A 25,852-nucleotide genomic window follows, 5' to 3' on the forward strand; every position below is an offset into this window, starting at 1 on the left:
TACCTATGTATATATCTACATAGATATGTATATATATACTATATATTTTTAAGTGTTTTTAATTTTATTATTTATTCTTTTTTTAAGTAAGCCTGTGCCCCACACGAGGCTTGAACTCACAAGCCTGAGATCAAGAGTTTCATGCTCTCGTGGGGCGCCTGGGGTGCCTCAGTTGGTTAAGTGTCCAGCTTCAGCTCAGGTCATGATCTCACTCTCTGTGAGTTTGAGCCCCACATTGGGCTCTGTGCTGACAGCTCAGAGCCTGGAGCCTGCTTCGGATTCCATGTCTCTCCCTCTCTTTGCCCCTCCCCCACTTGCGTTCTGTCTCTCTCTCAAAAAAAAAAAATAACTAAACAATTTAAAAAATTTAATTTACTTGTTTCTTTTTAGTTTTTTAATATGGCTACTAGAAAATCCAAGATTCTGTATGTGGCTTGCATTACATCTCTTTTGGATGGTGTTCCTTAGATTGTTCATTGTTCAGTATAAAAGACCACTGCGGGGGGCGCCTGGGTGGCTCAGTCGGTTAAGCGTCCGACTTTGGCTCAGGTCATGATCTCGCGGTCCGTGAGTTCGAGCCCCACGTCGGGCTCTGTGCTGACAGCTCAGAGCCTGGAGCCTGTTTCGGATTCTGTGTCTCCCTCTCTCTGACCCTTCCCCGTCATGCTCTGTCTCTCTCTGTCTCAAAAATGAATACAAACATTAAACATTTTTTTGAAAAAAAAGATATTTCTGTGACCCAAGCTATTCAGAAAGAGGACTAAAGGTGATTAGCCAGGTTGGTTTCTCATACCTGAGCATTTCCCTGGTGTACTCATGAGCTTGTATGCCTGGGGACAAAACTTGTATGCCTGGTATTTAGCATCTCTTCTTTCTCATCCCGGAATGAGAACTTGCAAAACAAAATTACTTTTCATTGAGTGGGAGAATCCCAGGCAGGTCCTTGCTTATACTTTTAAACCTGTATTCCTTGAGTTTTGCTCTCCATCCTCCCTGAGCAGCCACATTCCACATTTTGGTTTTAGTTTAGGGTTTGGTGTATATTCCTTCCAGTTCACCCACTGAAAAGGGGGGACTGGGTGGAAAGGAAGGAGCTAACATCTGTTCAGCATCTGTTGTGTGCCAGGCACTGGGCTGGGTTCTTTGGAAATATCTCAACAACCATGAGAAATAGAAATTATGATCTCTTCCTCTGATGAGGAATTGGAAACCTGGAAGTTATGTAATTTTTCAGCTTCACATACTTCTGGTAGATAATGGATTCTGGAACTTGGCAGAGGCCATGCTGACCTTGACATCCTAGCCAATAAGAAGTTGCGACGTGGTTCCAGAGTTAGAGACTGTGAATGTGTACGTATTGTTGTACACGGGGAGAAACACGCAGGGTCCTTTCCAAAGCATCTTTTATTCCTAAGCGCAGACCTGATGCCTGTGTTGGGTAGGTGGGGTGTTTCTAGATTTTTGACTCCTACTTGGGCTTGCAGTGACCGTATGAACACTTTGGTTTACAGCTGGGACCCCTGACTCCCGCAGGATGGCCCAATGGAATCAGCTACAGCAGCTCGACACACGGTACCTGGAGCAGCTTCATCAGCTGTACAGTGACAGCTTCCCAATGGAGCTGCGGCAGTTTCTGGCCCCTTGGATTGAGAGTCAAGATTGGTAAGTCCTTCCTGAGAAACTCCCCAAGTTGTCAGGTTTTGGTTTGAGTCAAGAGACGTAACGTGCTGTAGCTTCATTCTGTGCTACCTATTTCATCAAAAAACTTAGGGGTGTAGGTGGTGGGGTGAAAGAGATCAGGAGATAAAGAGGTACTCTCGGTCTTGTAAAAACGTTTTCTGTATTAGAAGTGTGTGCGGGCAACTGTCTCTTGGCACACTGAAGCAGCCTGCTTGGTGGTGGATGTTTTGAAGGCTGATTTGGATCTCATTGACTTGGTGAGATCCTCTGTGTGTTCTGACACTCCAGGCATGTGCTACAAATATTTTTTATCTCAATGAAAGTTCTGGCATGGGTAGAGATTCGGGCCCATAATTCTGATTCCCTTTTAGTTATAGGAAGAGACACAGATAAGAGAAATAGACTCTTTCATAGAGGAGATAATGGCACAGATCTCCAATGACTGTTTCCTTCATTTTAATGTGTTCAGATCCACCTATTAATTTTCATTTAATTCCGGCCTGTGACCTAGTTTTTCTAGAGTTTGGTGAGGGGCCAGGGAGATGATGCAGAGAGGATGGAGATAGACCGTGCCAGCCTGGGATTGCTTATTAGCTACTACTAATCTGACCTCAGAGCTAAGAATTTAAAAGCACAACAGCATATCTGTCCACTTCACCTGAATATTTTTATAAGTATAGACTCTGACAGTGGCTACTGGGATCTGGAATAATTGTTAATAATCATCGAATTCATAATATTTCTTGTTGCTCAACAAGGTGAATCTAAGTGATGAGTGGGTTAAAGCATCGGCTTTGCCTTGTTTTCTACCCTCCTTGATGGTGGTTTCCATGTGTGTGCATGCACATGTGTGTGTGTAGGTTTCAGAATCATTCTGTATCCTTCTTCCTTTTCCTAGGGCATATGCGGCCAGCAAAGAATCACATGCTACTTTGGTGTTTCATAATCTCTTGGGTGAGATTGACCAGCAGTACAGCCGTTTCCTACAGGAATCGAATGTTCTCTATCAGCACAATCTGCGAAGAATCAAGCAGTTCCTTCAGGTGTGATGAGAAACTTGACCCCGCAGAGTAGGGTGTTCACTTTCTGTCCAGGAAGTATTTCTTTTCTCATTTGGCTAAGTATTGAGATCCTATCTTGTACTTTCAAAGGAGAAGCTAGTAGCCCTTTCTCAAACCTCTGTATACCCACCCTTGAGCATCTTTATCTGAAATCTACTTCTTTTGTCTGTGGAGGTAATGCTAGGATTGTTATGTTAATTATATTGTGTTAGCATGTTAATAACATGATCAGTAACTAGTGGTTTTGTAGGAAGATGAGTTATTTTTATTTTTTAATTTTTATTCATTTTTAAAGAAACTTAAAAAAAATGTTTATTTTTGAGAGAGAGAGAGAGAGAGAGAGAGCGCACAAGCAGGGGAGGGACAGAGAGAGAGACACACAGAATCTGAAGCAGGCTCCAGGCTCTGAGCTGTCAGCACAGAGCCTGGTACAGGGCTTGAACCCATGAACCGTGAGATCGTGACCTGAGCCGAAGTCGGATGCTCAACCGACTGAGCCACCCCAGTGCTCCAGTGACTTATTTTTAAATGTTAAATGTTTGACCATAACTGGATACTCTTAGACAAAGTCTGTTGCCTTTGACCAGGATAACATACTGTCCAAAGACTCAGACTAACATGTCTTCAGTCACAGGTGTACGGCTCATTGTGACAATCTTTTTCCTGTTCGCCCCTTCATCTCCCGCTGGTGGGGGTCAGGCTCTGAGGCCCTCGTTTTATTGTTTCATATAGTAGATGTAATGCTCATCAATCTGTGAGGAAGTTAGCTTTTTTTTTTTTTTTTAATTTTTTAAAAAATTTATTTATTTTTGAGACAGAGAGAGACAGAGCATGAATGGGGGAGGGGCAGAGAGAGAGGGAGACACAGAATTGGAAGCAGGCTCTAGGCTTTGAGCCATCAGCCCAGAGCCTGACGCGGGGCTCGAACTCACGGACCGCGAGATCGTGACCTGAGCTGAAGTCGGACGCTCAACCAACTGAGCCACCCAGGCGCCCCAGGAAGTTAGCTTTAAGTTAGCAAAATTGGATCCACATTTCCTTAGTCTGCTGCTACTACTTTTCATTCTCTCTCTCCCACCTACAGAGCAGGTATCTGGAGAAGCCAATGGAGATTGCCCGAATTGTGGCCCGGTGCCTGTGGGAAGAGTCCCGCCTGCTCCAGACTGCAGCCACTGCAGCCCAGGTGAGCCGTGGGAAGAAGCAAAGCACTATTGAAGATGTGCTTTCCTTCTGACGTTCAAAGATGTGCTTGCTCTTACCCAGTTGTTAGGGCATGCACCGACCTCCATGGTAGAAGTGGGTGTTTTGGTGTTTTTTCTTCTATCCAACGAAAAGAATTCATTTTTTTTTTCTTGAGTATATAATGCACTCTCCTTTAAAAAAAAATTTTTTTTTAACATTACACAATGGTACAGGGAAGAAAGTTTTACAAAAATCTGCAATGTCACTCCCTTCCTTTATTATCTCTTCCCAGGAAACCAACATTAGTAGTGTGGTATATATGGTTTCATACCTTTCTCCAGACTCATATAGATTACAGAAAATACACACACACACACACACACACACACACACACACACACACATCATATTTAAATGGGTTTACTTCTCTGCCTCTTGCTTTTTTCATTTAATATTATGTCATATAAATCCTTCTAAGTCCAGTAGTGTAAAGTTAACTCATTTTCTTTATTTGCTCTATAATATTCTGTGGTATAGATTTGCTATACTTTATTCAATTATTCTTTCTTTGACATTTGCTTCATCCTGGTTTCCCCCCCCCCCCCATTATAAACACTACTGCAATGTCTCCCTATACAACTTTATGTTTGCACTTTGATTTCTCTATGATAAATTTCCAGGCATGGAATTGCTGGGTCAAAGGGTATATATATTTTAGTTTTATGGATCTAGATTCCCTTCTCTAAAGACTGTACCAGTTCACGTTTGCACGAGTGGGGTATGATAAGGTACTGTTCCTGGGTGCCACCTTGGATATTATTTGAGACTGAATCATTCAGGTTCATGTGCATTTCTCTTTTGTGCTTAAGTTGGAGAATATCCTCACTAGAGCTACAGATGTGGTTAGCCTAGGGGATAGAGAGAACATGACACTAACTTCCACTGGGAAACAGTTCCATGCCACTGGCCCCATCACTTCTGTTGTTATATGACAGACATATCACTTATATTGATATATGATAGACATATCTATCTAGAACATCTAATATATTATCTATGTAGAATATCTAAAATATCTATAACATCCAATCTATTATGTGTGTATGTGTGGATATATCTTACTGTGTTGTGCTAGTTATCATGACCCCTTGCTTTAGAGGAGGTTGTGGTCTGGGAGAAACAGAAAAATCAAACAATTTTATAATGCAATAAAATATAAAATTAAAATATACTAAAAAAGAAGAACGAAACTTAAATAGATCAGTGACCATAAATATATATTGAAAAAGACTTTTAAAAAACTGTACACTCCCTTTCCCACCAAAAAAAAAGCCAATAGGCCCGATGGTTTAAAAGTTTTATTTTAACGGACTTTCATGGTATGGATTGTTCTGTTATCATTCAAACTCTTCCAAAGTCTAGAAAGAAGAGAGATGTTTCCAACTTATTTTATGAGGCTGGAATAATCCTAATATCAAAACCCAAAAAAGACAGTGTAAGTAAAGAAAATGATTACGATTTTGGTATCCTAGTTAGTGTACCAACCATGGTTTATATTCTAGGAGTGCAAGGATGGCTCAACATTAGGAATTCTATTCATGTAATTCATTAAATTAGTAAGATAAAGAAGAAAAACCTTCATTTTTGTTACACAACAAATGTAGTGTCCATTCTAGATAAGAAGTAAGAAACTTTCTTAACCCAGTAAATAATATTTGTCAGAACTTTAGCACAATAAAGAATATTTGTCAGAAATCAAACGGAACAGTATGCACATGATGGAACACTAAACTATTCTCATTAAAAGCAGTTACAAGATTGAGGATGCCTCTTGCCATTAATGTTTTTCTGAAGGATTCAGCCAATACAGTAAGACAGAAAAAAGGAATGAAGGCATAAATGTTGGAAAGCTAGAGACAAAATTGTCATTATTGATAGATGGATAGGGCTTCCTACAAGATCCAAGGGAAATAATTAAAAAGAAACAAAAAACAAAAACACCACTATTGGAGGGGCACCTGGGTGGTTCAGTTGGTTAAAGTGTCTGACTCTTGATTTTGGCTCGGGTCATGATCCCACGGTTCCTGGGTTCGAGCCCTGCATACACCTCTGTGCTGACAGGAGCCTGCTTGCGATTCTCCCTCCTTCTGTCTCTCCCCCTCCCCTGCTCACGCTCTTTCTCTCTCTCTCTCAAAATAAATAAGCTAAGAAAAAAAAAAAAGAAAAATAAATAAACTATTGGAACTAACAAGAGTTTAGGAAGATGAATGCATTCAGGATAAATATTTTAAGAATTTTATCTAGTTTTATTTATTTATTTATTTATTTATTTATTTATTTATTTATGATTTTTATTTTATATTTTTGAGAGAGACAGAGTGCGGGGGAGGAGCAGAGAGAGAGGGAGACACAGAACCCGAAGCAGGCTCCAGGCTCTGAGCTGTCAGCGCAGAGCCCAGCATGGGGCTCAAACCCACGAACCGTGACATCATGAGCTGAGCTGAAGTCGGATGCTCAACTGACTGAGCCACCCAGGCATCCCTATTTATTTCTTTCTGAGAGAAAGAGAGAGAATCCCATGAGGTTCAGAGAGAGAAGGAGAGAGAGTCAGAGCCCGGAGCGGGGCTAGAGCTCACCCGATGTGGGGCTCAAACTCATGAACCGTGAGATCATGACCTGAGCCAAAACCAAGAGTCAGACGTTCAACCGACTGAGCCAGCCGGGTGCCCCACCATCGTAACCATTTTTAAGCGTATAGTTCAGTAGTGTTAAGTTCAATAACATTATTGTGCAACCTGTCTCCAGAATGCTTTTCATCTTGCAAAAGTAAAATTCTGTACCCGTTAAACAGTCGCTCTTTTTCATTCCCCTTTTATTCTAGTCACTGGCAACCACCATTCTACTCTCTGTCTCTGTGAATTTGACTACTCTGGGGACCTTATTAGAAGTGGAATCATAACACTGTTTGTATTTTTGTGACTGGTTTATTTTGCTTACCGTAATTCCTCACAGTTCATCCTCGTTATATCACATGTCAGAATTTCCTTCCTTTCAAAGACTGAATAATGTTCCACTGTACGTATACCCCATTTTGTTTATCCATTTGTCTGTTGAGGGACACGTGGGTGACATCCACCTTTTGGCTCTTGTGAATAATGCCGTTATGAACATAAGTGTACCATTTTTTTCTCTTACAAGACAAAGATGTAGCAGGAACATAGAAGAAAGGACATCTAAGTCTAACTGAGGGAGTCAGGGAAGGTATCACGGAGAGAGAGATTGTGTTTGAGCCAAGACGTAAGGCTGATTACATGTGCACCAGGCTGATGAGGAGAGAGCCCTCCAGGCAGAGAGAAGATCGTGTTCAGACAGGGAAACCTTAACGTGTGTATTCTTGGGAGGAGTGCGGAAAATTCAGCATCTGGTTGGATGAGGAATGATCAGCTAGTCAAGGGCCATATTGTGAACTTCTCTTTAGTCATGCCCAACAGCTGGGCTTTGGAAGAGCAGTTTGCTGCAGGGGTCCTGTGGCCAGACTGCCTGGGTTTGAGCCCCATAGCTATGCCACTTGCTGTGGAGCCTCAGGCAATGGGGGTGTTCCTCTAGTAGGAATGACTATAGTTCCTACTTCATGGAGCTAAATTAATTCATGCCTGTAAAATGCTTAGAACGGTGCCTGACACATGTGAAATGAGCATTAACTGCTTTCTGCTGCTGCCGTCACAATCACTGTCACCATCATGATCACTGTCACCACTCCTGTAAGAAACGGGAACCCACGGAAGAACTTTAAGCGGAAACTGCCGTGCTCCGATATGGGTGAAAGGGTAACTGATAACACTCACTGTTCGAGACACTGGAGATAGGGAGGTTGTCCAGGCATCACTAGAGCTTTCTGTTGGGGAGAACCTTTATGTTTGCATCCTGTCCCATAAGATAAAAGTATTCGATTTAAGCCAATTTGGGTAGAGGCTCCAACTTTATTTATCATGAGAGGTAAGTGCCCTAAGGATGTTCCCAATCTTAGAGATCAGGTGTTGGCAAACTATGCCCGTGGCTCAAATCCAGCCTGCCATGCCTGATTTTGCAAACGAAATTTGGGGGAACACAGCACACCCATTTACGTATGCCTTGTCCATGGTTGCCTTCGTGCTGCGGTGACAAGGCTGAGTATTTACAACAGAGCCTGTATGACCCACAAAGCCAAAAATATTTACCACCTGGCCTTTTTAGAAAAAGTTGCAGCCCTTGATCTAGAACTACAAGTTGGATATTTGAGGCTTCAGCCCAGGCCCTACTGTTATTTTCTCTGTTGTCATCATCTGGCATATTTTGAAGTGTCTCTTATGGGCAAAGCACCAGGAGATAGGAAGACGAGTAGATGTGATCCCTGCTAATTATTGCTCTCAGTCTAGTTGGGATTGAAGGTATACAGACAGTCAAAGTGAGAGAAACATAGAGGAAGATGTGAGTAATCTTGCCTACAGTAGTTGAATAAGGTTTTACAGGAGAGCAAATGGTGGCACTGAGTTTGAAGGTGAATAAGTTCAGGTGTGCTTGTGCAGAAGCACATGTCAGGCAGAGCAGACAGCGTGTGGGGAGGTAGAGTGTGAAAAACATGCTGTATGTGGGGAAGAGTGGGTAGTTTGGGGTGACCGACAGGGAGGGAAGGTTTAACTTGTTACCAGATTATGTGAAACGTCTGTCTGTGCTGGGCTGAGATGATATACCTGGAATCAGTGGGGAGCCAGTAGTTCTTACAAGGGTACTAGAGGCAGGCTTCTGTGGGTGGTAATCAATCACATCCTTTCCCCTTTAAGTGCAATGGCAATTTAGAAATAGACGTGGCAGTCAAACACAGACTAAAATATCCGCTGTGCTGTTGGTCAAATGAGACTGGAAAACATAGTTTGGGTAGGTAACCATGAGGGATTTCAGATGCCTGCCCCTGTGTTAGATGTTGGGATGGAGAGATTGGGTTTGCAGAGCAGTATACATCCATGTGGAGTTTCAGAGACCATAGACTAATACCCACTTAACACTGAGAGATGGATCTCTAGAACCACTTCTAGAAACCAGGCCCTTGCTCCTGCCCTGGGGGTGCCCCAGGAAGGCAGAGGTGGAGGAGAGAGGCACCAGCTAACATGCTGGGTTCTTCGAAGATCTGTGAGTGCAGAGTGTTTCTCTTAATCTCACCGATCAGATGAGTCACTCCCCCTATGAAGAGAATAAATAGGGGTGGAGGTTGCCTTCCCTAAACTTCTCAGGGAAGTTTGTGTTCTCTGGATTTGGATGGGGGCCGTGGGAGAGGGAGAGAATGGATGCCTCTAGAACTGGCATGTTTGGATCACTTTTGAAGACTCCTGGTAGCAGTATAGAGAACAGATTAGAAGTCAGAGAGATCAGTAGTTGGGGCTTGACATGAGCCAGCGGCACAAATAGAGATCTGTTTGCAAGATTACAGAACCTAAAGCCAGGAGAATCCAGTGACTCAGTGTGAAGTCTGTCTTTGCAAATTTCTGCTTTGAAAAACTGGGTCTATAAGGTCTTTCCTAGACTCTCAATTCCGTTCTGTTGATGGATTCCTCAGTCCTATGCCAGCACAGACTGTCTTGATCACTGCAGCTTTTATGTGGTCTTTTAAAATTTTTTTCATTTATTTGTCTTAAGTAATCTCTACACCCAACATGGGGCTCAAATTCACCACCCTGAGATCAAGTGCTACATGCTCCTTTGACTGAGCCAGCCAGGAGCCCAGATTTTCTGTTACTTTGACAGAATTTACCATGTTTATATTCCAGGGGCTCTCCGACCTTTTCAAGGCACCACCCTTCCCTTCTCCCCTGAGGTATTCTCTCTTCATGTAGCATTTCGCCTCTGGAACAGTGGTTTTTTATTATCCCGCAAAAACGTGTCGGGCACCACCTACACTAAATGGGCATCGAAAATCTGCTGTCATAATTGTTCTGAATTTTTTAACATACGTTACCTAGAATGAAGTTTTTGCAGGTAGGGACCATGTCTTAGCTCAACATGTGGTCTCCTAGGGCGACACAGAGTGGCTTTTTAGTGTGGCCTGGGGCAAAAAAAGGCCAGGACACGGGCAAAACTACGGGAGAGCCTCCTGGGCACCGTGCTGATGACGCCCGGCACGCTGCCTCGGTTTCCCTTCCCCTCACGGCGGCAGCAGCACCTCGGCCAGACGGGAAGGGTGTGGGTGGGATGGAGACTGGACAGAGGTGCTTTTTTTCCCCCACGTTTCCTGCATTCACACGGGTGTTCGCTCCCTTATTTGGCAGCAAGGGGGCCAGGCCAACCACCCCACGGCCGCCGTGGTGACGGAGAAGCAGCAGATGCTGGAGCAGCACCTGCAAGATGTTCGGAAGCGAGTACAGGTGAAGCAAGTCGTGGGCAGGAAGCTTTTCCTTGGGGACATTGCCTGTGGGTCCTGCGTGTGTCTCTGTTGAGGTTTTGGCTTCATTTTAATTCTCAGAAACTTTCTTTTCCCTCTTCCCCCGGGAAAATCTTTTTTTTTTTTTTTTTTTTTACTTCTATTTTTCTTTTTTGTTTTGTCTTAAACAGGACCTAGAACAGAAAATGAAAGTGGTAGAGAACCTCCAGGATGACTTTGACTTCAACTATAAAACCCTCAAGAGTCAAGGAGGCAAGTGACTATTAGAGACGTTAAAATCTGCTGTAGAAAGTGAGTGACTTGAGTTTCAGGACTTCTGTGTCTGGCGTCCCGTTCAGACTTTGTGGCAGGGGCGGGGGCGGGCGCTGGCACACGGGGGTGGGGGGATGAGGGGGGGGTAACCGGTGCCTCCGGGAGCCAGATGCGAAGCGTGCCAGTATCCCGTCAGGTCAAGGAGGTTTTCCTTCATCCGCAGACATGCAGGATCTGAATGGAAACAACCAGTCCGTGACCAGGCAGAAGATGCAGCAGCTGGAACAGATGCTCACGGCGCTGGACCAGATGCGGCGCGTAAGAGCATCCCCCTCACCTGCGCGGCCGCCCCGCCTTGTGGCAGACCTTGCCTGGTTTCTAATAAGCTCCTTTTCTGGAAGTGACTAAAGAGTGTGGTTAGAGACGGTCTGAGGAAATGTTTTCTGACTTTGTTTGGGTTTCCGACCAGAGCATCGTGAGTGAGTTGGCGGGGCTGTTGTCAGCCATGGAGTATGTGCAGAAGACGCTCACGGATGAAGAGCTGGCTGACTGGAAGAGGCGGCAGCAGATTGCGTGCATCGGGGGCCCACCCAACATCTGCCTCGACCGCCTAGAAAACTGGTAAGAGATGACAGAGACGTTTTCCCTTTCTTTCAGCTGTGCTGAAATCCTGGTCGTAACTGCAGGCCTCCCGGGCTGGTGCTCCGTCTCCAAGGTGGAGACTTTTTTATATTCAAATCGAGTCTGAGAGTCTAAAGAGTTTCACCTTTTTGGACACCTTTTTTTTTTTTTTTTTAATTTTTTAAATGTTTATTTTTTTGAGAGACAGAGACAGAGCGTGAGCAGGGGAGAGACAGAGAGAGAGAGGGAGACACAGAATCCGAAGCAGGCTCCAGGCTCTGAGCTGTCAGCGCAGAGCCCGATGTGGTGCTTGAACTCACGTGAGATCGTGACCTGAGCCTAAGTCGGATGCTTAACTGACTGAGCCACCCAGGCATCCCTGGACACCTTTTTGATAAAAATGTGTTTATGTTACTATATTTTAAGTATATATGTATGTATGTGTGTATATATATATATATATATGTGTGTATATATATATATATATATATACACACATACATATATATATTTTTTAATTTATTTTCAAGTTAGTTAACATACAGTGTAGTATTGGCTTCAGGAGTAGAACCCAGTGATTCGTCTCTTACATATAAGCATGTTTTATTTAATAGCTTAAATAAAGCTTTTGGTGTAACTATGTGGCACAGACTAAAGTTTGAGTTTTAGTTATTTTAATGATCTAAAATAATACATGCTCTTTATAAAGGAAAAAAATTCAAATACAAAAAATTAATAGAAAGAGGAAAAGTCTTTTAAAAAACCAATCATTCAGGGGCGCCTGGGTGGCCCAGTCGGTTAAGCGTCCGACTTCAGCCAGGTCACGATCTCGCGGTCCGTGAGTTCGAGCCCCGCGTCAGGCTCTGGGCTGATGGCTTAGAGCCTGGAACCTGTTTCCGATTCTGTGTCTCCCTCTCTCTCTGCCCCTCCCCCGTTCATGCTCTGTCTCTCTCTGTCCCAAAAATAAATAAACGTTGAAAAAAAAAACATTAAAAAAAAAAAATAAAAAACCAATCATTCAGAGGTACCTATAGTTAGAATTTCGATGACCATTCCTCTGGACGTTTGTTACTGTACATATATATGTAAAGAGAGTCATCTACGTTTTCTTTCTTTTTTTTTTAATGTTTTTATTGATTCTTGAGACAGAAAGAGACAAAGCATGAGCAGGGTAGGGGCAGAGAAAGGGGGAGACACAGAATCTGAAGCGGGCTCCAGGCTCTGAGCTGTCAGCACAGAGCCCGATGCAGAGCTCGAACTCACAAACTGTGAGATCATGACCTGAGCCAAAGTCAGACGCTTAACCGACTGAGCCACCCAGGCACCCATCTTTTTTATTTAATTTTGGTTATCTTTTTAAAATTTTTAAATAAAAAAAAATTTTTTTATTTATTTATTTTGAGAGGGAGAGAGAGGAAGAGAGAGAATCCCGAGCAGTTTCCACACCATCAGCACAGAGCCCTATGTGGAGCTCGATCTCACAAACTGTGAGAGCACAACTTGAGCTGAAATCAAGAGTCAGACACTCAACCAACTGAGCCACCCAGGCGCCCCTTGGTTACCTTTTTTTTAAATGTTTGTTTGTTTATTTTGAGATGGTTGCAGAGAGAGAGGTAGAGAGGGAATCCCAAGCAGGCTCTGTGCTGTCAGCACAGAGTCCGACACAGGACTCAGGACTCTCATGAACGCTGAGATCATGACCCAAGCCGAGATAAAAAGTCAGACGCTTAACTCACTGAGCCACCCAGGCGCCCCAGTGGGATCATTCTTTATCTGCTCTTCTGCTTTCATTCATGCAGCAGGTCTTGGTGAATATCCTTGATGTGCAAGGCCCAACAGTGAACATGATGCACCAGCTTAAATTATGAGAAACTTGACATAAAGGGGAACCACCAGACACGTAGAGCATGAAATTGGAAATTTAGGACAGCTCTGCCTGAGAAAGCCTGTTTGTCCATATCCTCAGTAACCCTGAGTTTTGTCAACTTACTGAAAGCTGTTTTAAGTGCTTTCTGATCAGGGAACCAAAAAGCTTGAGTTCTGGAAATAGGAGAATGGAAGTGCCAGAAGAGAGTCAGGAAGCCCAGAAATCCCAGCAGCTGCCCTGTTCCTTACCACCCCCAACCCTAAAATCTTTCACTTTCTCTCTTTGAGGTCTTTTAGTCTTTATTAATCATGTAGTTCAACCCCTTCTTTCATGCAAGGGGACATCGAGGTCCGCATGGTGAAGGGACCTGGCCAGGATTGCTCAGACAGTGAGCGGCAGAACGAGCTCAAACCCATCTTCTTGGGCCACCTAATTGTCAGCCTTTCCCCAGTCCCCACATTTTGGTCCAAAGACAGGTTAGGATGAAGACAGTGCCAAATTTCATATTTCGCATTCTCCATTGCTGGGTTCTAATGCTTGTTACCTCCTGATGATAACTCCATTCATGCTTCTTAGGGGTATGTTTTAACACTTCTTCCTTATGCCTAGCTCCCTCTCTGAAATGTTAAATTTGAGGAAGGTATTATTTAAAATAATAATAAAAATAAAAGAAATTCCCTTTTGCTTATTTTCGTTTTATTTTATTTTTTAAACATTTTTTTAATGTTAGTTACTTTTGAGAGAGAGACAGAGACAGAGAGAGACAGAGCGCAAGCAAGGAAGGGGCAGAGAGAGAGGGAGACACTATCCAAAGCAGGCTCCAGGCTCTGAGCTGTCAGCACAGAGCCCGACGCGGGGCTCAAACTCATGAACCATGAAATCATGACCTGAGCCAAAGTCAGACGCTCAACCGACTGAGCCACCCAGGTGTCCCTATTTTATTTTTCAGTAAGCTCTATGCCCAGCGTGGGGCTTGAACTCAGGGCTTGACCCGGAGATCAGCTATCACATGCTCTACCGCCTGAGCCAGCCAGGCTCCCCCCACCCACCTCCACTTTTCCTTATTTAATGCCAATGATTTATGCTATGTATATTTTACCACAGTAAAAAAAAAAAAAAAAATGACCCTTTCTTATTTTAGGGGACCGCATGGTGGTGGGATTCCCTTCCCCTTCTCTAACCCTCACTGGTGCTGCACTCAGGTGACTGGTAGCTTTCTTATTTTATTGGCAGGATAACCTCGTTAGCGGAATCTCAACTTCAGACGCGCCAACAAATTAAGAAACTGGAGGAGTTGCAGCAAAAAGTGTCCTACAAAGGGGATCCCATTGTCCAGCACCGGCCAATGCTGGAGGAGAGGATTGTGGAGCTGTTTAGAAACTTAATGAAAAGGTAACTTAGAATTCTTTCTCTCATCACGGCCCCTCCCCCGCCACATACACCTCCTTCACTTTGGAGGCACAGGACAAAGACCGTTTCACCAGGAAGCTTATGGACTGCCGTCCTTCTCTGTGCCTTTCAGTGCCTTTGTGGTTGAGCGGCAGCCCTGCATGCCCATGCATCCCGACCGGCCATTGGTCATCAAGACTGGCGTCCAGTTCACTACCAAAGTCAGGTGGGCCCTGTCCTTCCTCTTCTGGTAGATACATCACTGAGAGATGCTCTTAGGATGAAAGAGAGTTGGTGGCCAGGGTTGTTCTTTCCAGGCATCACAGGCGATAGTATGGTGGGTATGGAATTTGTTGGCATAATATCAACTTGCTCTTTGACTCCTCTGTCAGAAGTGAAGGAACGGTTACCTCTTTTCGAGGTTACGTGGGCATCTTCCTGAAATGTCAAGCCCACGGTCTTAGTTCGTTGTGTCTCCTTCTGCCCTGCAAGGGAGGCAAAATAATGCTGGTTATTTTCTGTTCTCTGAGCCTACTTTTCCCTGAGGATTTTAAGAGAAAGAGAAAGGCTTAGTGATCTAGAAGCTAAGAGGTAATTAGAGCAGGTGGGTGGTGAGCCTGGAGGGTGGGGTGTGACTTTCACACCCAAGTCAGAACAGGTGCTTTGGGGTTTGCCCTTCCGTAGTGAAATTTCCCTCTTCAGAAGCTTGGTGTATGGCGTTAGGTTTCAGGTTTAATAGAAGGAATACCAGCTGTAGAGCACGTATTCCCGTAATATTTCTCATGAAATGGCTTTTATTATCCTTCGCTGAATCTCTCACAACCTTGTCCAGGTTCGGATTTCTTAGGCTTTCTTTTCAGGAGCTCTTGACCTGAAGGGGTGATACTCAACATAAGGTCAAAGACGGCACTAAGCAGGAAGAGGGATTTGGGATTGTGCTTCATTCACCTTTTGGAAATAAAGCGTTGTGAATTTTATATTCCTTCAAGTAGACGTTGCTGGGGGAGCGCACTGACTTTTCTTTGAAACTGATTTTTTTTTTTTCCTTTACTCAGAAACTTTTTTTTCCCCCTCTTTTTTGAAATAGATTGCTGGTCAAATTCCCTGAGTTAAATTATCAGCTTAAAATTAAAGTGTGCATTGACAAGTAAGTACTCCGTATCTTTGCTCTTTTTTTCTCTTTTTTTCAAATGAGAGACAGAGAAATGAGAACTTTAACAGATACCATGTGAACTTAGAGATTATTTCCATTCAAGGAGCTTCATTTATTGAACAAAAATTGTCGGAAGCCTTGCCCTGACCAAAACCACAAAGCTAGTGGTACAGATATGAGTTTCAATTGCTATTGTGACTCTGGGTCCCTCTTTTTCTTTAATTTTTTACTTGTAAGTGTAATTTATGCATGTCATATAAAACCCTGACTATATGGGGAAAAGTTGACGGTTTTTATTGTTCCACACTTCACCACGCAATGGAATACATCCTTTTCTTTCTTTTTTTTTTCTTTTTTTAACGTTTGTTTATTTTTGAGAGAGAGACAGAACGTGAGCAGGGGAAGGGCAGGGAGGGAGACAGAATCCAAAGCTGGCTCCAGGTTCTAAGCTGTCAGCACAGAGCCTGACGTGGGGATCGAACGAACCCGTGAACCGCGAGATCATCACCTAAGCCGAAGTCAGATGTTTAACCAATTGAGTCACCCAGGCACCCCTCGGGCACATACTTTTCAAAATTTGGCAATACCTTTCAAAAATTAAAATGCACATATACTTTGAAGAGGTTTGAAAAAGGAAAATGTATCCTTAATTTTTGGTGACGTAATTATTTATCTGGAAATCATGAAGAGAATGAACTGGAAAATAATTACTAATGAAATAAGGGACTTGAGGAAGGTGGTGGTCTTTTTTTTTTTTTTTTTTTTTTACATTTATTTATTTTTGAGCGATAGAGAACAGAGCACAAGTGGGGGAGGGGCAGAGAGACAAGGAGACGCAGAATCAGAAACAGTCTCCAGGTTCTGAGCTGTCAGCACAGGGGCTCGACGTGAGGCCCAAACTCACAAGCCATGATATGACCTGAGCTGAAGTCGGACGCTCAACCAACTGAGCCACCCAGGCGCCCAGGAAGGTGGTAGTCTTAATAAAAATAAACAAAAATTAATAACTTCAACCACGTATTAGCATAATCTCACAATAAGCAACAAAAGTAAAAAATATATTGTGATAAACATAACAGAAATGTGTAAGATCTATTTGAAGAAAATTATGAAATTTTATCAGGAGGGGATATTGTAAAAAGTGATAAGACAGATCATATTCCTGGACTGTGGATTTTTATCATAAAGATGTTAATTCTTCTCAGTTAATATGACACCAAGCAAAATGTGAATAGAATTTTTTAAACCTTTGACTTGCTTTTCAAGTTGTATCTTAGATGAGAAAAATAAGCAAAGAAACGTTTTTTAATTTTTTTTTAACATTTATTTTTGAGAGAGAGAGAGACAGAGTGCAAGTGGGGGGAGGGGCAGAGAGAGAGGGAGCTAATCCAAAGCAGGCTCCATAGCACAGAGCCCAATGCTGGGCTCGAACTCAGGAACTGTGAGATCATGACCTGAGCCGAAGTCAGACACTTGACTGATTGAGCCACCCAGGTGCCCCTGTTTTGTTTTGTTTGTTTGTTTTTTTAAAGGATGTATTTGGGGGTATCTGGGTGGCTTAATAGGTTAAACATCAGACTCTTGGTTTTGGCTCAGGTCATGATCTCACAGTTCGTAAAATGGAGCCCAGCATAGAGCTTCGCGCTGGGTGTGGAGCCTGCTTAGGATTCTCTCTCCCCCTCTCTCTGCCCTTTCCCCATTCACGTATGTGTGCGCTCTTTCTCTCTCTCAAAATAAATAAACTTAAAAAAAAATATTTATAAACATAAATAAACATAAAATAATGAAAATAAAAAAGGGTGTGTTATTTTTAATTATGATAAAAAATTAATATATAAAATTTACCTTATTGATTATTTTTAAATGTATGGCATTGTGTATATTCACACTGCTGTGCAGCAGATTTCCGGAACTACTTCCTTGTGCGACATGGAAACTTTACATCCATTGAACAACAAATCCCCATTTCCCTATCCTCCTAGCCCCCCGGGCAACCACCATTTCACTTTCAAAAACATTTTTTTAGTGACTAAAAATAATGGGAAGCTGCTTTGCCAGACATTAAAATGTATCACAGAGTTTCAGTTACTAAATGTGTGTGTTACTAGGGCAGGAATAAACTGATCATGGCAGCAAAATCTTGAGTCCAGAAATGGGCTTCAAGTTTATATAAATAATTAATATACGTTAAAAATGACATGTCAAATCAGTTAGTAAAGGATGGAGTATTCAGGAAGTAGTTTTGGGACAACCTGATATTGGGGGCAGGGGGGATTTGAATGAGAAATTAGAGTCTTATGTTTTGCTGTCCATCAGATGTATTTATATGTTTCAGCTAATGTATCTTAAAAGCATAGGTGAACGTATAACATAATGATGGTAAAATGGCAAAATGGTACAACCATTCTGGGAAAAGAGCTCGGCAGTTTCCTACAAAGTTAAACATGTACCTACCCTATAAGCCTACCATTCCACTCTTCAGTATTAACCCAAGAGAAACGAAAGCATATGTGCACGCAAAGGGCTGTACGTAAATGTCCATTAACAGGCGAGTGAATAGACCCCTTGCGGCATATCTGTAAGTAGCTTGCGCTGACCGATTGCTCCACTGTTGCTTCGTAATTTGTGGTCTATCCGTAAATGAAATATCACTTCCCAATAAAGAGGACTGAACGTTGATACCAGCCACACATGAGAAATCTCAAAATAATTACACTGAGTGAAGGAAGCCAGACCAAGAAAAAAGAATACATACTTCCATTCGTATAGAATCCTAGAAATACGAATGCACCTATAGTGACTGAAAGCAGACCAGTGATTGCCTGGGGACAAAGGTGGGGTGGAGTGTGGGATTGGGAAATGGATTACAAATGGGCTTGGGGAAACTTTGGGGATGTTGGATATGTTCATCACCTTGTTTGGGCTGATGATTTCATAGGTGTGTGTAGTATATATAGGTGTGTGTCAAATCTTATCCAAATACATTTTCAATAGTGTACTTTATTATTCATCAATTACATGTCAAAGCTGTGATGCAAAAAAAAGTTTAAAAAAAAGGCTATATAGGTTAAACATGAGAGAGAATTTCCTGGTAACATGGGCTCCTAAGTTATAAACTGTGATATATGGGGGGGGGGGGGGGGGCGCCTGGGTGTCTCAGTCGGTTGAGTGTCCAACTTCGGCTCAGGTCATGATCTCACCACTCCTGAGTTCGAGCCCCACGTTGGACTCTGCTGACAGCTCAGCGCAGAGTCTGAAGCCTGCTGCAGATTCTGTGTCTCCCTCTCTCTCTCTGCCCCCTCCCCTGCTCATGCTGTGTGTGTGTGTGTGTGTGTGTGTGTCTCAAAACGTAAATAAACATTAATAAAAAAATTTTTTTTAACCTGTGATATATGGAAAGATATCTTCTGAATGGTTTAAAATTTGACCAATTTTAATCTGTAAACCGACACGAAATACTCTATTTAATAAATAGTAGCTATATTCATGAATATGTAGCAATGGAGAAGCACTTTTAAAAGAGTGCTAAAATAATAGGGGCACCTGGGTGCCTCAGTCAGTTGAATGTCCAACTCATGGTCATGGGATCAAGTCTCACGTCGGGCTTTTCACTGAGTGTGGAGCCTGCTTGGTATTCTCTCTCTCTCTACCCCTTTGCCCCTCTTCCCCGCTTACTCGCTCTCACTCTCGCTCTCTCAAAAAAAAAAAAAAAACGTTAAAAAGTAATAAAATACTAAGAAAGGAAAAGACTGAGAAATGTGACTATATAAAAAGCTGTATGTTCAAACACATAGAGCTGAAAGACCAGACAGGCTCGGAAGATTGTTTCCAGCTAATACGAAATGGGACGATTTGAGTTACAGGGAGTAGTAAACCTTTACAGAAAACCCAGTGTGGCTTAAATAATAAGGAAATTTACAGCCCAGTATAACTGGAAATGCAGAGTTAGGGCAAGTTCCTGACAGATCAGTGACTCACTTATGTCATCCTGGACCCAGAATCTTCCGTGTGCCTTCCCCGCCATCATAAGTATCACTGGCTTTGTGAGGTTCCCTTCTGAGCTGCAGTATAAGTAAGGTCATATGCTTCCTTGCTCATGTTCAGTTGAAGCTATGGAAAATAAATCCAGCCCGTGTTGTAATTCCTTCCCAGTCTGAGACAGTGTAGGTCATGTCCTCGCCCTGGGACCACCACACCGTGGAGTGCTATGTTCTGATGTACTTAATGAACAATCAGGATCCCCTGGAGGCGGGGACTGGAAGGATACCTGAGCAGATGCAAGGGTCTATTGGGAGGGGGAAATTGATATTGGGCAGGCTTGTACAGGGTTGTCGTATTTCACGTACAAAATGTAATTGAATCGTTTACAGAAATTCCCAGGAGAACAGTGGTTTTTTTTTCCAGCAGAGTACATTACGGATAGAGTAGACTTTGTGAAGAAACGGGGCCAGTCTTATTAACACCAGTTTATATTCTTAACAGAGACTCCGGGGATGTTGCAGCTCTCAGAGGGTGAGTTCAGCCTAAAGGCTTCCTTTTGATCTGTTTAATCTGACTTTGTCCTCTGGCTGCTCCATCACCTGTGTGGTTGGTTTTTCTCCTGTGATTCAGATCCCGGAAATTTAACATTCTGGGCACAAACACGAAAGTGATGAACATGGAAGAGTCCAACAACGGCAGCCTCTCTGCAGAATTCAAACATCTGGTACATGGAGAAGCCTGGATCCCCTTCTCCAAGGGCACCTGGCGGAGGGAGAGGGGGGTGGGGGTGGGGGGGAGCCTCACGTGACCCACGTGCTCTCTGCTTTTCCCACAGACCCTGAGAGAGCAAAGATGTGGTAACGGGGGCCGAGCCAATTGTGATGTAAGTTTTTTGGGGGACGAAACCAACTGGGAGGGTTTTCTTTAATGGGGAGAGAAAAAGAGCCTTCTTACTGGCCTGAATTAGAGACCCCAACCTGTGGTTAAGCTGTAGTCATTTGGAAAAGTCACCATGTGTCAAAAATGACATGGTCCGAAGTCACTCTGCCGTGGAGTTCTCTGGCTTGGAGCATTTTCTTGATTGTCCTGGGAGTTGGCTCATCTTTAAGGAGGGGTGGAAAGTCCCTGGCTGACTTACCCACACCCATTTAGTGGAAAAGAAGCTTCCACCTTGCCTGGGGCTTTCCAAATTCCCCTTCCAACTCCTGCCCGCTGAGACTGCCTGGCTTCATTTTTGGTGTCCTGATTTTCTCACTGAGGTGGGATAGAAGGTTGTAATAAATCTGAATTAAACATTTAAGAAAAAGAGTAAAACCTGTTCCCCTTATTTCCATTATTCTCTTCCTCCATTTGATTCAGATTACGGGATTCTCAGTGTCAAGAATAAACTTAAATAAAATAGGCAAATGTGACCAAAACTAGTTTTTAATTATTTTAAAAGATTGTGATAGTCTATTCTTTTTCTGGTATTTGTGCCCTGCCCATTCTTTCCTCTTCTCTAAAATGTAGCAGGCCTTTAGCGAGAAAAAGTGCATTTGTAATGCTTGACTGTAAAGAGTGAAGGAGTCTATATACAACAACATAGAAAAATGTATGTGGCATATTTGTTTAGAAAAAGCAAGATGTGGGGTGCCTGGCTGGCTCAGTCGGTAAAGTGTGTGACTCTTGATCTCAAGGTTGTGAGTTCAAGCCCCATGTTGGGCATAGAGCGTACTTAAAAAAAAAAGAAAGAACAAGCAAGATGCAAAATAATTCGAGTAGAATATTAGCATATTTGCTTAAAAAGTGTACTATACTGTTTTTGTTCTATTCACATATGCAAAAAAAATTCTCCAGGTGGGGAGGTGGGGTGCCTGGTTGGCTCTGCAGTTAAGCTTCTGACTCTTGATTTTGGCTCAGGTCATGATCTCAGTTTGTGAGTTCAAGTCCCACGTTGGCGCAGAGCCTCCTTGGGATTCTTGGTCTCTCTCTCTCCACCTCTCCCCCACTCACAAGTGTAACTCCTCTTCCCCCCCCAAAATAAAGAAATAAGCTTTATTTTATTTATTTTTTAATGTTTCTTTTTGAGAGAGAGAGAGAGCTCACGCGTGTGTACGCGCGCAAGTGAGGGAGGGACAGGGAGAGAGAGAGGGAGACAGAATCTGAAGTGGGCTCCAGGCTCTGAGCTGTCAACACAGAATTCAACTTGGGGCTCGAACTCATGAACCATGAGATCATGACCTGAGCCGAAGTCAGATGCTTAACCCACTAAGCCACCGGTTGCCCCAATAAATAAACTTAAAAAAAAGAACATTCTCGAGGAATGTATACCAAACAATGCTTGTGTATTTTGCTGTTAGTATCTTAGACTATGCTGTCTGTGTAATATTTGCATTCTAAAGTTGATTTATTTTTTTTTTAAGTTTATTTATTTTAAGGGAGAGAGAGAATGCCAAGCAGGCTCTGCACTGTCAGCACAGAGCCCAACACAGAGCTCGAATTCACGAACTGTGAGATCATGACCTGAGTCAAAATCAAGAGTCGGGATGCTTAAGCGACTGAGCCACCCAGGCGCCCTGTGATATTTGCATTTTAAACTGAACATATGTTATTTCTATAGTTAGGAAAAAGATAGTGTTTTAAAAACGAATTGAAATTGCGTCTCTGAGAATTCATTGAGAAGTCTTACCGAAAATAAGGTTGCCATATTGCTGGTGGCAGTATAAATTGTCACTTCAGAAAACAACTGGACGTAATAAAAAAATGAACGTACTCTACAAACCAGCAGTGCCACTCCCAGGATTTAACAATAGAGAAATCTTTGCACATGTGCACCAGGGGACATGTACAAAATGTCACAGCAGCCTGATTGTAAACCCTAAATATAACCCAGATACCATCGCTGCTAGAGTAGATAAAGGATTCGTGGTAGAGTCATATGATGGAATACTCTAGAGCTGTGAAAATGAACAACAGAAAATTCATACAACCCCAGGGATGCAAAAAGCGAGTCCTAAAGAATATATAGGGTATGATTTGTGTAAGGTTCACAGACCTCTAAAACTGAACGATGCATACAGTATTTAGAGATATAAATACAGTAAAACCCTAAAGGAAAACTGGGAAGCGATAAACCCAAAAGACAAAATAGCGGTTACATCTGAGGGAGGAAGGACCAGGGAAGGGCATGGGGAAGGGCATCCTGAGCATCTCCGTGGTGATGATCTTTCGCTTAAACTGGGTAGTGGGTACAGGTGTTCATTGTTTTGATTTTCTGTGCACCTTACCCATTTGGTAAATAACCTATTGGGTCTATAGTATTGTAATAAAACCAGTAAAAGATGAGGTTGAAGATCGTAGCACTGAAGAGGGCGTGTTCTCAGTGTTGTGTCCCTGCTGTGTCCATGGCCTCCCGGTGGATCACCCTTCCTGGTGCAATGAGGCTGTGGCATTCACTCTCCTCAGCTACGGCTGTTAGTATCCAAGGCCATTCTCTCTGAGGAAGAGGGTGCCCTTCTCGTTGTAGGCCTCCCTGATTGTCACCGAGGAGCTGCACCTGATCACCTTTGAGACCGAGGTGTATCACCAGGGCCTCAAGATTGACCTTGAGGTGAGTTTTGCCACAGAGTTGGGACAGGGCTGCACGCAGGGGTGATTCCGGACAAGAACTTCTAGTTGGGATTTTTTCTACAGAAGGTAGAATGATGTATATGCTGTATATATTGTGTTCTTACAATAAAGTAAGCTAGAGAAAAGATAATGTTGCCAAGAAAATTGTAAGAGAAAATACGTTTATAGGACAGTACTCTAGATCAAGATAAAGCATCCATGTATAAGCGGACCCATGCCGTTCAAACCCATGCTGTTCAAGGGTCAACTGTATACTCAGCTTTCAGTATATGAAAGTACTGAAATTGTAATTAATTAATATATTATTAATCTGTGCATAGAAATTATAATGGACTCTATAAAGTTTGGGCAAAATAGGCTTTTTAGACAGCCACTGTTTTTAGTGTACAGGAAATCATGGCATTTGCATTCTCTTCTATCAACTTTCTTCATCTTTAAATTAAAGCTATACCCGGAAAAGCAAGAATCCTAGTCTTTGCCTACTGGGACCTGTCTGTTTAACGGGCAGATACAGCTTCAATTCTCGGAGAGTGCCTCCCAGGTTTTATAAACGGGGAGTCTGTGGACTGTGAGTCCAGCTTTGAGCACGTCAGATTTTTTAAGTTCCTGGTTGTGTCCTGTGACCCGCACTTGGCATTCTCTCCACTCTGGGCGTTGAGCTGACTCAGCCGAGTTCCTCCCTAAGGGCTGGCAGCAGGTGTGATTTAAGGCACATTCTTTTATTCGAAACCTGCAGGTCTGACTAAAGAGACATTTGAAGCTGTGAGGGCCCTCTGCCTCCCCAGCTTATTCCCCACTCTCTCCACAGACCCACTCCTTGCCGGTTGTGGTGATCTCCAACATCTGTCAGATGCCTAATGCCTGGGCATCTATCCTGTGGTATAACATGCTGACCAACAACCCCAAGGTAAGCGCCCATCCTTCGGAAACCATTGTCGCGGTCCTAGCGTGGGTCACCAAGCACCACCGTCTCCATCTAAACGAGCAAATGTGTTGGGGCGCCTGGGTGGCTCAGTCGGTTGGGCGTCCAACTTCGGCTCAGGTCATGATCTCGCGGTCCGTGAGTTCGAGCCCCACGTCGGGCTCTGGGCTGACAGCTCAGAGCCTGGAGCCTGCTTCACATTCTGTGTCTCCCTCTCTCTCTCTGACCCTCCCCCGTTCATGCTCTGTCTCTCTGTCTCAAAAATAAATAAACGTTAAAAAAAAAAGTTAAAAAAAAAATAAATGAGCAAATGTGTCGTTTTCAACAGAACGTGAACTTTTTCACCAAGCCCCCGATTGGAACCTGGGATCAAGTGGCTGAGGTGCTGAGCTGGCAGTTCTCCTCCACCACAAAGCGAGGCCTGAGCATCGAGCAGTTGACGACGCTGGCAGAGAAGCTCTTAGGTCAGCATTTCCCCCTTTTCCCTGTTGCCCTCTTCAGAGAAGGAGTCTGGCCTGTGGGGCTATTCATTCAGGAAAATTTGCTGAGCCAGACACTGTCCTGGGGCCTGAAAACATGTGCTCCAGCAGTTGGGGAGGTGGGGTGGAGTAGAGATGCCTCCTGGTGATCATTTCTGAGGTGGGAGGCAGATTTCTTTTCTCTCGGTGGCTGGACCCCTCACCCTTCCAGAGCACTACTTTGGCTAACCTTAGGAAGCTATTTAAATTAAAAAAAATTTTTTTAAGTTATTTTAAGTTATTTTTCATATTTGTGAGAGAGACAGAGATGGAACACGAGCAGAGGAGGAGCAGAGAAATGGAGACAGAATCTGAAGCAGGCTCCAGGCTCTGAGCTGTCAGCACAGAGCCCGACGCGGGGCTCGAACTCATGAGCCGTGAGATCATGACCTGAGCTGAAGTCGGACGCTCAACCGACTGAGCCGCCCAGGCCCCCCAGGAAGCTATTTTTTAAGTGCGTGTTAGAAGACAGAGGCAAAAGCTTGACGTCCATGTCCATTTCTTCAATAAACTGTAGGCTTGTTTTTATTTTTTCCTGTGGGAAAAAAAAATTTAGTGGACTGTTTTATTTTACATGCTACCTGGACTGTAAGTAGCCTTATCCTGTGCCACCGCCAAATGTGACCCTCTAACACTGTCAGTTTATTACTGTGTGCTGCTGGTCCCTGAGCACCAGCTGCCACCACATGAGGCTAGGAAGAGTCGCGGGGGGTGGGGGGACGGACCCTCGATACGTCATCCACCACCTCTGCTAGTCTAAACAACAACACAGGTGATCACACGATGGGATTATGTACATCTGTGTACGTGTGTGTACCTGTGTGTGCACACATACATGGACACAACGGTGGGAACCTTTAAATACGTGAAAACCGATGGTGACTTGGCCCACTGTGGGACAGATGTGCATGAATGTATGTTCTGTCTTAAGAAATAAAATCCTAGGGGCGCCTGGGTGGCGCAGTCGGTTGAGCGTCCGACTTCAGCCAGGTCACGATCTCGCGGTCCGGGAGTTCGAGCCCCGCGTCGGGCTCTGGGCTGATGGCTCAGAGCCTGGAGCCTGTTTCTGATTCTGTGTCTCTCTCTCTCTCTGCCCCTCCCCCGTTCATGCTCTGTCTCTCTCTGTCCCAAAAATAAATAAACGTTGAAAAAAAAAATTAAAAAAAAAAAAAGAAATAAAATCCTTGATTTGAAGCTGGAAGTTA

General features: G+C 43.5%; 1 protein-coding gene and 1 non-coding gene across 6 annotated transcripts in view; both read left to right on the top strand.

Moving 5' to 3' along the window:
* Positions 1 to 25,852, top strand: part of STAT3 (signal transducer and activator of transcription 3) — a 68,161-nt gene that overhangs the window by 34,711 nt on the left and 7,598 nt on the right. For all 5 annotated transcript variants that reach the window (XM_047845512.1, XM_047845513.1, XM_047845511.1 and 2 more), the window contains exons 2-17: positions 1,512 to 1,662; positions 2,579 to 2,723; positions 3,826 to 3,924; positions 10,223 to 10,318; positions 10,506 to 10,587; positions 10,811 to 10,905; positions 11,057 to 11,208; positions 14,309 to 14,467; positions 14,598 to 14,690; positions 15,552 to 15,611; positions 20,100 to 20,129; positions 20,229 to 20,322; positions 20,434 to 20,481; positions 23,104 to 23,187; positions 24,016 to 24,114; positions 24,458 to 24,593. In XM_047845512.1, coding sequence (XP_047701468.1) covers positions 1,535 to 1,662; positions 2,579 to 2,723; positions 3,826 to 3,924; positions 10,223 to 10,318; positions 10,506 to 10,587; positions 10,811 to 10,905; positions 11,057 to 11,208; positions 14,309 to 14,467; positions 14,598 to 14,690; positions 15,552 to 15,611; positions 20,100 to 20,129; positions 20,229 to 20,322; positions 20,434 to 20,481; positions 23,104 to 23,187; positions 24,016 to 24,114; positions 24,458 to 24,593 — 1,600 coding nt within the window. In that variant the 5' untranslated portion in view covers positions 1,512 to 1,534. The remainder of the gene's footprint in view (positions 1 to 1,511; positions 1,663 to 2,578; positions 2,724 to 3,825; positions 3,925 to 10,222; positions 10,319 to 10,505; positions 10,588 to 10,810; positions 10,906 to 11,056; positions 11,209 to 14,308; positions 14,468 to 14,597; positions 14,691 to 15,551; positions 15,612 to 20,099; positions 20,130 to 20,228; positions 20,323 to 20,433; positions 20,482 to 23,103; positions 23,188 to 24,015; positions 24,115 to 24,457; positions 24,594 to 25,852) is intronic.
* TRNAK-CUU (transfer RNA lysine (anticodon CUU)) lies at positions 21,230 to 21,302 on the top strand. The gene has a single exon. It is a non-coding gene; the product is annotated as a tRNA-Lys (tRNA).

This window comes from Prionailurus viverrinus, unplaced genomic scaffold, assembly GCF_022837055.1.
Source record: "Prionailurus viverrinus isolate Anna unplaced genomic scaffold, UM_Priviv_1.0 scaffold_35, whole genome shotgun sequence".
NCBI lineage: Eukaryota > Metazoa > Chordata > Mammalia > Carnivora > Felidae > Prionailurus > Prionailurus viverrinus.